The following is a 12,472-nucleotide window of genomic DNA, read 5'->3' as shown; positions in this document are numbered from 1 at the left end:
GTGAAATTAGTGTCTTCAATAGGACAATTTAAACAACAGCAACAACAAACTCCTTATTCCAATTATTGGACAATTATGTTAATCAAGTACGCTAGTAACTGGTATGGGTTTATTTACTTCCACTTTTCAATTACATATATAACAGAATTGAACATTTTAGGCAATCTGATATCATTTTGCATCTGAAGAACAAAACCTTTAGGCATAGGATTATTCAGCCATGCATTTACAGACAAAACTGAGACAAAACAATGATGGTGATCCACAACATTACAAGAATAGAAGCCGTTAATAGATTATAGAATATGAATATCTCCATAAATAATATAGAAGTTTTAACAACAAACAAACTGTCTCACCCCTTTATAGGCTAATCACAATTATGCTGTTCAGAAGTAGACAGCTGTTCAAAGGCTTAAACAACACTAGAACTAACACATAGGATAACACAAATATGTACATTTATTCATATAACTCACATCACACACACCTCACACGTAATAAATCGGGTTATATACATTTCACCCGCAACTGTCTTCAATCCTGGTCCAGGAGTGCCACAGCTTCAGCTCGTGTGACCAGAGCTGAGAGTCAACCCAGCGAATGTTGTATAGCTGTGGTTCCCAATGATATTGCTGATAACAACCTGACTACGTGTCTTGATAAAAACCAATCAAGAACAACCCCCGAGATCAGACTGGTAGATAACTGCCCCCCCCTCTCTCTAAAACAGACAATTATGGTGCTCAGTGACTTGAAACACATGCCTTCGGTAAGGCTTTTCCCTCTTAAGTTGATGGTAAAAGAGTCATTGTGTGCAACGCATCTCCTCTGCTTGTTTTTCTTCCGTTACTGGGTATTGGAAGAATGAGTTGATTGGTGTTCCTCAATTGAACGCCTCTTTGTTGATCCACATCAGGCTGCGCGTCTCATTGGGCTTGCATTCGTACTCGATATTGGTGAATTTGTTCCCAAACTGGCATTGGTCTCGCTTGTAGTAGTTATAGTACTTTACTTGCCATATTGTCTCGAATTGGCCCGCCTTTCCAAACTGACACAAAAACACAGAGAAAAGAAAGACATTCCTTGAAGGGACTCAATCATATGATGCTGTAGATTACTTTAAATCAATCAAACTGTATTTACTGTCTATAGCACATTTCTTACAACAAATGCATTTTAAAATGTCTGAAAATAGTTTTGATAAGAGAATTGATGAGTTATTAGTGCTGATAATATCAATATTTTGAGTTAGGTCTAAATATGAGACAATGTACATTTACAGTGAGGGGAAAAAAGTATTTGATCCCCTGCTGATTTTGTACGTTTGCCCACTGACAAAGACATGATCAGTCTACAATTTTAATGGTTGTTTTTTTTTAACAGTGAGAGACAGAATAACAACAAAAGAATCCAGAAAAACGCATATCAAAAATGTTATAAAATGATTTGCATTTTAATGAGGGAAATAAGTATTTGACCCCCTCTCAATCAGAAAGATTTCTGGCTCCCAGGTGTCTTTTATACAGGTAACGAGCTGAGATTAGGAGCACACTCTTAAAGGGAGTGCTCCTAACCGCAGCTTGTTACCTGTAAAAAAGACACCTGTCCACAGAAGCAATCAATCAATCAGATTCCAAACTCTCATACATACCATACCTAGGACAAGACCAAAGAGCTCTCCAAGGATGTCAGGGACAAGATTGTAGACCTACACAAGGCTGGAATGGGCTACAAGACCATCGCCAAGCAGCTTGGTGAGAAGGTGACAACAGTTGGTGCGATTATTCGCAAATGGAAGAAACACAAAAGAACTGTCAATCTCCCTCGGCCTGGGGCTCCATGCAAGATCTCACCTCGTGGAGTTGCAATGATCATGAGAACGGTGAGGAATCAGCCCAGAACTCCACGGGAGGATCTTGTCAATGATCTCAAGGCAGCTGGGACCATAGTCACTAAGTAAACAATTGGTAACACACTATGCAGTGAAGGACTGAAATCCTGCAGCGCCCGCAAGGTCCCCCTGCTAAATGTGCGCATATACATGCCCGTCTGAAGTTTGCCAATGAACATCTGAATGATTCAGAGGACAACTGGGTGAAAGTGTTGTGGTCAGATGAGACCAAAATGGAGCTCTTTGGCATCAACTCAACTCGCCATGTTTGGAGGAGGAGGAATGCTGCCTATGACCCCAAGAACACCATCCCCACCGTCAAACATGGAGGTGGAAACATTATGCTTTGGGGTGTTTTTCTGCTAAGGGGACAGGACAACTTCACCGCATCAAAGGAACGATGGATGGGGCCATGTACCATCAAATCTTGGGTGAGAACCTCCTTCCCTCAGCCAGGGCATTGAAAATGGGTCGTGGATGGGTATTCCAGCATGACAATGACCCAAAACACACGGCCAAGGCAACAAAGGAGTGGCTCAAGAAGAAGCACATTAAGGTCCTGGAGTGGCCTAGCCAGTCTCCAGACCTTAATCCCAGATCTGTGGAGGGAGCTGAAGGTTCGAGTTGCCAAACGTCAGCATCGGAACCTTAATGACTTGGAGAAGATCTGCAAAGAGGAGTGGGACAAAATCCCTCCTGAGATGTGTGCAAACCTGGTGGCCAACTACAAGAAACGTCTGATCTCTGTGATTGCCAACAAGGGTTTTGCCACCAAGTACTAAGTCATTTTTTGCAGAGGGGTCAAATATTTATTTCCCTCATTAAAATGCAAATCATTTTATAACATTTTTTATATATTTTTTTTGTTATTCTGTCTCTCACTGTTCCAATAAACCTACCATTAAAATTATAGACTGATCATTTCTTTGTCAGTGGGCAAATGTACAAAATCAGCAGGGGACCAAATACTTTTTTCCCTCACTGTATATTGCCAGAAGACACCACTTCATTATCAATAACTCAGTTAGTTACTGCTTAGTTATACAATTAGGATGAAGTATTCTACTGGATTACCTCTATGCTGACTTGGACAGGTTGCCTGTCCCCACTCTTAGTGTGAGGCACTCCCTCTGTGTCATAATGTCCATGGTACACCACTGACTCCTCATCTTTGGACTGCTGCTCTAGGGGGATGGTGATACCTCCGATGTTCATGGTGCTGGGAATCATGAAACAAACCCTTTAGTTAGTGGACATCATTCCAAACCCCACCCAATGGGCATGTAGCCTACCATCGGCAGTGAATTGTTGAAACGTGAATCAACACGCAAAAAGGACGCTTTCTGTCATCACCCTCCTTGGTTTGATTAAAAATGCATTCGCACGCTGCGTCAAGGCATCATTTATTAACGCAGGATATCGGGTAGGGGAAAGGGGAAAGGTAGGCTACTGTAGCCTATCCATTGTAGGCTGTAGCCTATGCATTGTAAAATAGCCTGTAAGATATAGGGGGTATACAGACATACATTTGCAGTCAACCCATTTGGAGATACAGTAACATGCAGATACATAGGCCTATACGTCAGAAAAACAACATTTGATCAAACACTCAGGCAGAATATAGCGCCTGCATCAGGCTGCATCCACAGACGCACTGTAATGGGCTATAGTAAGACTGACTGGTGAATTTAATTTGAGTGTATTGTAAACGAATTCAATATTACTAATGCAAATGTCCAGTGCTTTTCTTGATATAGTCTTTTGTACTTACGCGGCATCAGCATTGGCCGGCTTCATAACCACCTCAACCTTATACTTCGACCCTGTAAGCAATTTTATTGTCCTGCTCTGGCCGAATCTGGTCCCATCCACCTTGAAAAACACCGGTCCATCATTCGGTTGAATTTTTAGAGCAATAGAAATATTTATAATCGGTGGAACATCGTCGACCATGATTGAAATATAGCCTATTATGGTCTCGTGGGCAACCTATAATTATTAAAGAGAAAGCGGAATGATGCAGCAATGGTGCATTTCCAACTGCACCAGAGAGAGGATGTTGTGACGTGTACAGCTGGCAAAAAGGGTAAAATCACTAACAATGATGGCTGCATTCCTCCGACACAGTTCCTCACTGAGGATAATCACCATACAGATTAAAATGATCCACATCCTTCTGCCATAGATAGTTCTACAAATAAAGATCTGATCTGAATGCACGTAATTATACACTGAGTGTACAAACCATTAGAAACACCTTACTAATATTGAGTTGCATCCTCTTTTGCCCTCAGAACAGCCTCAATTCGTCGGGGTATGGACTACAAAGCGTCGAAAGCGTTCCACAGGGATGCTGGCCCATGGTGACACCAATGCGTCCCACAGTTGTCAAATTGGCTGGATGTCATTTGGGTGGTGGGCCATTCTTGATACACACGGAAAACTGTTGAGCGTGAAAAACCCAGCAGCGTTGCGGTTCTTGACACACTCAAACCGGTGCACATTGCACCTACCTCCATACCCCGTTCAAAGAAAGAAAGTATTCACACCGCTTGAATTATTCTAAAATGTGTTGTTACCGCCTGAATTTAAAATAGATTACATTGAGATGTTGTGTCACTGGCCTACACACAATACCCCATAATGTCAAAGTGGAATTGTGTTTTTACACATTTTTACAAATTCATTACAAATGAAAAGCGGAAATGTCTTGAGCCAATAAGTATTCAACCCCTTTGTTATGGCAAGCCTAAATAAGTTCAGGAGTAAAAATGTCACATAAGTCACATAATAAGTTGCAATAATACAGTGGCCACCCATCATTCAGGGCAGGTGGACTCCAATCAAGTTGTAGAGACATCTCAAGTATGATCAATGGAGGAAACAGGATGCACGCGAGCTCAATTTCGAGTTTCATAGCAAAAGTTCTGAATATTAATGTAAATAAGTTATATTTCTTATTTTTTATACATTTTCAAACATTTCCCGAAAATTGTTTTCACTTTGTCATTATTGGGGTATTGTGTGTAGATTGATGAGGAAAACAATGAATTGAATATATTTGAGAATAAGGCTGTAATGTAACAATGTGGAAAAAGTCAAGGGGTCTGAATACTTTCAGAATGCACTGTAAATGAAAGAGTGAAAAGAAGGAAGCCTGTACAGAATATACATATTACAAAACATGCAATGTGTTTGCAATAAGGCACTAAAGTAAAACAGCGAAACATGTGGCAAAGAAATTAACTTTATGTCCTGAATACAAAGGGTTATGTTTGGGGCAAATCCAATACAACACATCACTGAGTACTACCGTTCATATTTCCAAGCATGGTGGTGGCTGCATCATGTTATGGGTATACTTGTCATCGACAAGGACTAAGGAGTTTTTTAGGATGAAAATAAATTGAATAGAGCTAGCACAGGCAAAATCATAGAAGAAACCCTGGTTTAGTCTGCTTTCCAACAGACACTCGTAGACAAATATACCCTGGAGTTACAAAGATGACATTGAATGTTCCTGAGTGGCCTAGTTACAATTTTGACTTAAATCTCCTTGAAAATCTATGGCAAGACTTGAACTTGCCTGTCTAGCAATGATGAACAACCAACTTAACAGACCTTGAACAATACCATTTTTTTGTTGCAAATATTGTACAATCCAGGTGTGCATAGCTCTTATGACTTACCCAGAAAGACTCACAGCTGTAATCGCTGCCAAAGGTGATTATAACATGTATTGGGGTGTGAATACTTATGTAAATGGATGATTTTTGTATTTTGAAAAAATACAAAAATAAAATAAACACTAATACATTTCTAAAAACATGTTTTCACTTTGTCATTATGAGGTATTGTGTATAGATGGGTAAGAAAAAAATGAATCCATTTTGAATTCAGGCTGTAACACAACATAATGTGGAACAAGTCAAGGGGTATGAATACTTTCTGACAGCACTGTAAATCTTTGTCATGCCCATTCAACCTCTAAATGGCACACAAACACAATCCATGTCTCAATTGTCTCAAGGCGTAATAATAATGATTCAACTCGTCTCCTAACCTTCATCCACACTGATTGAAGTGTATTTAACAGGTGACATCAATAAGAGATCATAGCTATCACCTGGATTCACATGGTCAGTCTATCTCATGGAAAGAGCTCTGTACACTCAGTGTATTTTGTTTTCAGGGTTTTCTATGGTGTTCCTAGTTGCTATATGCTTGCATGGAGATACTGGCAGGATGTAGGCCCACACACTGTATTAAACTATAAAACAACAATTAACAATGCAGGATGAACTTCCCTAATGTGCGATGTCCGAATATTGTTAGCTATCCCTGTCTGAAGTGCTGACATTGGATCTTGTTAGAGACCTTAGAAAGTCTGTCAATTGGTTCGAGTTGACCCTGTCCAGGCTGCTGAAATAGTGGAACTTTGTTAAAGAACCTTAGAAAGTGTAGCCTGAAGTTCCTTTGCTGTTTAATTTGTGGATGTGGCTTTTGATACAGTGGCAGAGTTTAAATATGGCAATTGACTTTGTCTTTATAATTACGGTACTAACTACAATAATTTAATTAGATTATTAAAGATGTTATGCACCACACCAGATTTGTTTGTGCATCAAAATCATGATGTCTCTCAATGAATGCATGGTGATCCGTGGTGATATAGTCTACAGTGAGTGAGTAATACATGAATTTGCATGGATGTACATAAAGTGAACACATGAACAGTCATGTCAAAATGAATTGAAATAGCAAATATTGGGTTCCAGCCCCATATATCTGATACAGTGCATTATGAGTATTTTGTATACAATATAACTCAAATTAGAAGTCAACCAAAGGCGTTTAAATAGCTCATAAATACTGACAAATAGCAAAAGTACTGCACTTTAATGCTATACTGTAAACAAAAACGTAAACGCAAATGATCTTAATGACCCCACTTTATTCAGTGTAGTGAAGGCACAATTGTATCACTGATTTAGGAATCCATTAAAGGGTATACATATTTTACTGGAGTATAGCCTAACATATATTAATGTATAACAAAAAAGATATACAAGTTTGTGATTTAACCATAATCATATATACAAATGGTATAAAAAGTAAGTATAAAAATAAAATCTAAAGAGTTCACTCATATCTCTTTATAGCATTGCATCTATCTCTCCAGCTCTGCTTCCAGAATCTCGCCCCAAGTCTCCAAATCCAATGAGCACATGTTCCTGTCCAGTAGTTCATCGGCAGAACGAATGTTGCTGTATCGTCCCCTTAACCATTCTCTCTTCAGAAAACCTCTCCTGTAGTTCCGCACCAGCGTGACCTAATAAGAAATAATTAAAGAATGACAAAGGCATTTGTTATTGAGATAAATGATACTCATCCAAAAGAGCATTATTGTAATAATGTTTCGTAAGGGGGGATGTGATGTCTATGATACGTCTATATTTGCAATCTGGCAATGATGTTATAGACAGGCATTCCAGTAGTCTAGCATAATTGAGGTGAAGCTGTTTAAAAACCAACAGACCCACCTTCCACGACAGTCCATACTGTCTGTCCCCATCAACCTTCTGTTGACAGAAAGCTTGCACAGTCAGGCAGTGATTCCTCCAGAGGTGGTCGCTGTCTTCAATGATCTGGTGCCACAGTTTGCAGGTCAACAATGCACTACATAAGCTGTCAATGTCCAGTTCGCTGAAAATCTTCAAGCTCATTTCCGTGGGCATTATTTCAGCAAAGTTGTGTGGGCATGTCTCTTTGGCGGAGGTCAAGATGGGACTTCTTTCACAGACAAAATAGGCAATGGAGTTCCTTTTGGAGACATACTGCATAGTTCAGTGTCCCACACCTTGATTTAACAGTGGCCCTGTTCTGTGAAAAAGTATGATAATGAACAAGTGGTGTAGCAGAGAGGGCAAGCTGCAGCAAAAACAATGCTTATAAAGGCTTAATACCTATACCTAGCTACCTGTCCAATTAATGCAGGTCTAGTGTCAATGGCTCGGGGGTTGTTTCTGTACAGGGCCATAAATAGGTCCGTGCCAATGCAATGGACTTTGGCTGGGGCTTGCTAGCTTTGGGACAGTCTATGGACTCCCGATGTTGTGTCCCAAAGCTATAGTTTGATAGCCATGGTTTTGTGGGCCATTTAGCTAGAAAACGTTGACCAGAGTCTCTATATACTGTATAACGTTATGACTCTGGGTGTACGGTAGCCAGCTGGCCAGGTCCGATTCGATAGTAATTTACTCGACGTGTGAAGCGTGGTATTTCGTTGTGTCGAATTCGACAACTAAAAATATTACGACAAGCTTGATCAGAGTCAGACTAGATATGAACGTTATATTAATCATTGTATTATTAGATAGCTACCTATTCAGATGAAAAGGTGTGAAATAATTCATCGTTTACGACTTCCTAGACAGCTCACGGTTTAAATGTCTCTCTTTCAGTTCAAAATGTCGTTTACCGAACGTTAACTACGACGATGACTGATATCGGACAGCGCATGCGTATATGCTAAACATGGACAGTAATGTTAGCTTGCATAGTTACATTTAAAGAACTACTCGCTACTGGAATCAAAATATTAATGGCTAATTTGTTGGTGTTTTTGATCAATTAAATAGCGCAATCCTCTGTTTTTATCGAACGTCGCTTCCGCACAAAACGACGTGCGCATGCACTACAACAGCCCGGAAGTTAGCTACTGAAGAAATCATTGATCAAGGTTTACCCGTTTCTCAGCCTGAGCACCGTAAATTAGTTCGAGTGCAAGTAAAAAGCATTTGTGGAAATAATTTAGCACTAAGAAGTGTAGATTTCTATGGTTGGTCATAATAACTATCTAAGGGCCAAATGCAGTAAGTTAGAAAGCTTCCTTTACCTCCGAGGGAGAGTCCAAGAATAAGGCAGGCAGCTGTCAGTTTAATGAAGTTTTGCTAACAACAATTTGGAAGAAAACATTTATTCTCAACTAATGACAAGCAATTGGTAATTCATTCAAAGGTATCCACCACCCACAGATGGAGGGGTTCGACCTCGTGCCTGTAGGCGGTGGCAGTCCCATACACCTGCCCGTGGGGGAGACACTGCCGTGAAGGGGTCCATTCCTCGGCGTGAGTAACTTTAGTTGGAAAGTTTTGACTGGTAGAGTTAGCTACGTCTGTAGTCCTCAACCCTGGCCCTGGAGAGCTACAGGATAGGATTTTGTTCCAGACAACCATCGACACTCCTGATTAACCTTATTTGCTAGTATGCATCTTGGTTAGTTGAATCAAGTGTTCTAGTGTTCGACTGGAATAAAAGCCTGCATCCCCTGGCCTGTACCTCTCCAGGACTACGGTTGGTGACAATTGCTCTAGCTCATTGTTATATTGGTTGAATCTGCAATTTATATCCCTGAAATGAATTATGACCTTTCCATTTTATGTAGTACCTCGTACTCAAGTACACTAACTCGGTACCTGTACTCCTTGTAGATAGCCTCGTTATTTTGTGTTACTATATATTTTTAATCTAGTTGTTAATTGAATTACTTTTTAACTGCGTTGTTGGGAAAGGGCTCGTGAGTAAGCATTTCACGGTAAAGTCTACATTTACATTACATTTACATTTAAGTAATTTAGCAGACGCTCTTATCCAGAGCGACTTACAAATTGGTGCATTCACCTTATGATATCCAGTGGAACAACCACAATAGTGCATCTAAATCTTTTAAGGGGGGGGGGGTTAGAAGGATTACTTTATCCTATCCTAGGTATTCCTTAAAGAGGTGGGGTTTCAGGTGTCTCCGGAAGGTGGTGATTGACTCCGCTGTCCTGGCGTCGTGAGGGAGCTTGTTCCACCATTGGGGTGCCTGAGCAGCGAACAGTTTTGACTGGGCTGAGCGGGAACTGTGCTTCCTCAGAGGTAGGGGGGGCCAGCAGGCCAGAGGTGGATGAACGCAGTGCCCTTGTTTGGGTGTAGGGCCTGATCAGAGCCTGAAGGTATGGAGGTGCCGTTCCCTTCACAGCTCCGTAGGCAATCACCATGGTCTTGTAGCGGATGCGAGCTTCAACTGGAAGCCAGTGGAGAGAGCGGAGGAGCGGGGTGACGTGAGAGAACTTGGGAAGGTTGAACACCAGACGGGCTGCGGCGTTCTGGATGAGTTGTAGGGGTTTAATGGCACAGGCAGGGAGCCCAGCCAACAGCGAGTTGCAGTAATCCAGACGGGAGATGACAAGTGCCTGGATTAGGACCTGCGCCGCTTCCTGTGTGAGGCAGGGTCGTACTCTGCGAATGTTGTAGAGCATGAACCTACAGGATCGGGTCACCGCCTTGATGTTAGTGGAGAACGACAGGGTGTTGTCCAGGATCACGCCAAGGTTCTTAGCACTCTGGGAGGAGGACACAAGGGAGTTGTCAACCGTGATGGCGAGATCATGGAACAGGCAGTCCTTCCCCGGGAGGAAGAGCAGCTCCGTCTTGCCGAGGTTCAGCTTGAGCTGGTGATCCGTCATCCACACTGATATGTCTGACAGACATGCAGAGATGCGATTCGCCGGCTGGTTATCAGAAGGGGGAAAGGAGAAGATTAATTGTGTGTCGTCTGCATAGCAATGATAGGAGAGACCATGTGAGGATATGACAGAGCCAAGTGACTTGGTGTATAGCAAGAATAGGAGAGGGCCTAGAACAGAGCCCTGGGGGACACCAGTGGTGAGAGCGCATGGTGCGGAGACAGATTCTCGCCACGCCACCTGGTAGGAGCGACCTGTCAGGTAGGACGCAATCCAAGCGTGGGCCGCGCCGGAGATGCCCAACTCGGAGAGGGTGGAGAGGAGGATCTGATGGTTCACAGTATCAAAGGCAGCAGATAGGTCTAGAAGAATGAGAGCAGAGGAGAGAGAGTTAGCTTTAGCAGTGCGGAGAGCCTCCGTGACACAGAGAAGAGCAGTCTCAGTTGAATGCCCAGTCTTGAAACCTAACTGATTAGGATCAAGAAGGTCATTCTGAGAGAGATAGCAGGAGAGCTGGCCAAGGACGGCACGTTCAAGAGTTTTGGAGAGAAAAGAAAGAAGGGATACTGGTCTGTAGTTGTTGACATCGGAGGGATCGAGTGTAGGTTTTTTCAGAAGGGGTGCAACTCTCGCTCTCTTGAAGACGGAAGGGACGTAGCCAGCGGTCAAGGATGAGTTGATGAGCGAGGTGAGGAAGGGGAGAAGGTCTCCGGAAATGGTCTGGAGAAGAGAGGAGGGGATAGGGTCAAGTGGGCAGGTTGTTGGGCGGCCGGCCGTCACAAGACGCGAGATTTCATCTGGAGAGAGAGGGGAGAAAGAGGTCAAAGCACAGGGTAGGGCAGTGTGAGCAGGACCAGCGGTGTCGTTTGACTTAGCAAACGAGGATCGGATATCGTCAACCTTTTCAAAATGGTTGACGAAGTCATCCGCAGAGAGGGGGGGGGGATTCAGGAGGGAGGAGAAGGTAGCAAAGAGCTTCCTAGGGTTAGAGGCAGATGCTTGGAATTTAGAGTGGTAGAAAGTGGCTTTAGCAGCAGAGACAGAAGAGGAGAATGTAGAGAGGAGGGAGTGAAAGGATGCCAGGTCCGCAGGGAGGCGAGTTTTCCTCCATTTCCGCTCGGCTGCCCGGAGCCCTGTTCTGTGAGCTCGTAGTGAGTCGTCGAGCCACGGAGCAGGAGGGGAGGACCGAGCCGGCCTGGAGGATAGGGGACAGAGAAAATCAAAGGATGCAGAAAGGGAGGAGAGGAGGGTTGAGGAGGCAGAATCAGGAGATAGGTTGGAGAAGGTTTGAGCAGAGGGAAGAGATGATAGGATGGAAGAGGAGAGAGTAGCGGGAGAGAGAGAGCGAAGGTTGGGACGGCGCAATACCATCCGAGTAGGGGCAGAGTGAGAAGTGTTGGATGAGAGCAAGAGGGAAAAGCATACAAGGTAGTGGTCGGAGATTTGGAGGGGAGTTGCAATGAGATTAGTGGAAGAACAGCATCTAGTAAAGATGAGGTCAAGCGTATTGCCTGCCTTGTGAGTAGGGGGGGAAGGTGAGAGGGTGAGGTCAAAAGAGGAGAGGAGTGGAAAGAAGGAGGCAGAGAGGAATGAGTCAAAGGTAGACGTGGGGAGGTTAAAGTCACCCAGAACTGTGAGAGGTGAGCCATCCTCAGGAAAGGAACTTATCAAGGCGTCAAGCTCATTGATGAACTCTCCAAGGGAACCTGGAGGGCGATAAATGATAAGGATGTTAAGCTTGAAAGGGCTGGTAACTGTGACAGCATGGAATTCAAATGAGGAGATAGACAGATGGGTCAGGGGAGAAAGAGAGAATGTCCACTTGGGAGAGATGAGGATTCCAGTGCCACCACCCCGCTGGCTCGATGCTCTAGGGGTATGCGAGAACACGTGGGCAGACGAAGAGAGAGCAGTAGGAGTAGCAGTGTTATCTGTGGTAATCCATGTTTCCGTCAGCGCCATGAAGTCTAGGGACTGGAGGGTAGCATAGGCTGAGATGAACTCAGCCTTGTTGGCTGCAGACCGGCAGTTCGAGATGCTGCCGGAGACCTGGAACTCCACGTGG

The 12,472-nt window shown here is 43.2% G+C and overlaps 1 protein-coding gene, 1 long non-coding RNA gene and 1 other non-coding gene across 6 annotated transcripts in view; 1 reads left to right on the top strand and 2 right to left on the bottom strand.

The window, feature by feature from the left end:
• Positions 1-95: 95 nt before the first annotated feature.
• Positions 96-4,110, bottom strand: LOC106586019 (CB1 cannabinoid receptor-interacting protein 1). The gene is made up of 3 exons (XM_014172803.2): positions 3,666-4,110; positions 2,969-3,113; positions 96-1,051 (listed from the first exon to the last, which is right to left on the bottom strand). The coding sequence occupies exons 1-3, from the start codon at positions 3,845-3,847 to the stop codon at positions 887-889; spliced, it is 492 nt and encodes a 163-aa protein (XP_014028278.1). The 5' UTR covers positions 3,848-4,110; the 3' UTR covers positions 96-886.
• A 2,718-nt stretch (positions 4,111-6,828) lies between these two features.
• LOC106586031 (uncharacterized) lies at positions 6,829-8,565 on the bottom strand. The gene is made up of 2 exons (XR_006761422.1): positions 7,438-8,565; positions 6,829-7,226 (listed from the first exon to the last, which is right to left on the bottom strand). It is a non-coding gene; the product is annotated as an uncharacterized protein (transcript).
• A 45-nt stretch (positions 8,566-8,610) lies between these two features.
• LOC106586040 (uncharacterized) overlaps positions 8,611-12,472 on the top strand; it is a 32,225-nt gene continuing 28,363 nt past the window's right edge. The window contains exons 1-2 of one of the 4 annotated variants that reach the window (XR_006761419.1): positions 8,620-8,769; positions 8,915-9,024. This is a non-coding gene — a long non-coding RNA (uncharacterized lncRNA). Of the gene's footprint in view, positions 9,025-12,472 lie in introns of all 4 variants that reach the window. The other 3 variants (XR_006761420.1, XR_006761421.1, XR_006761416.1) reach the window with 3 other exon arrangements.

Source organism: Salmo salar, chromosome ssa02, assembly GCF_905237065.1.
Source record: "Salmo salar chromosome ssa02, Ssal_v3.1, whole genome shotgun sequence".
In the NCBI taxonomy this organism is placed as follows: Eukaryota; Metazoa; Chordata; class Actinopteri; order Salmoniformes; family Salmonidae; genus Salmo; species Salmo salar.
This window is presented reverse-complemented; position numbering and strand designations above follow the sequence as displayed.

Coding starts and splice junctions, on each gene's coding strand:
- LOC106586019 (XM_014172803.2), bottom strand. CDS start 3,847: ATGGTCGACGATGTTCCACCGATTATAAATATTTCTATTGCTCTAAAA. Junction 3,114..3,665: donor CCGGCCAATGCTGATGCCGC/GTAAGTACAAAA, acceptor CATGATTCCCAG/CACCATGAACATCGGAGGTA. Junction 1,052..2,968: donor CTGTCCAAGTCAGCATAGAG/GTAATCCAGTAG, acceptor TTTTTGTGTCAG/TTTGGAAAGGCGGGCCAATT.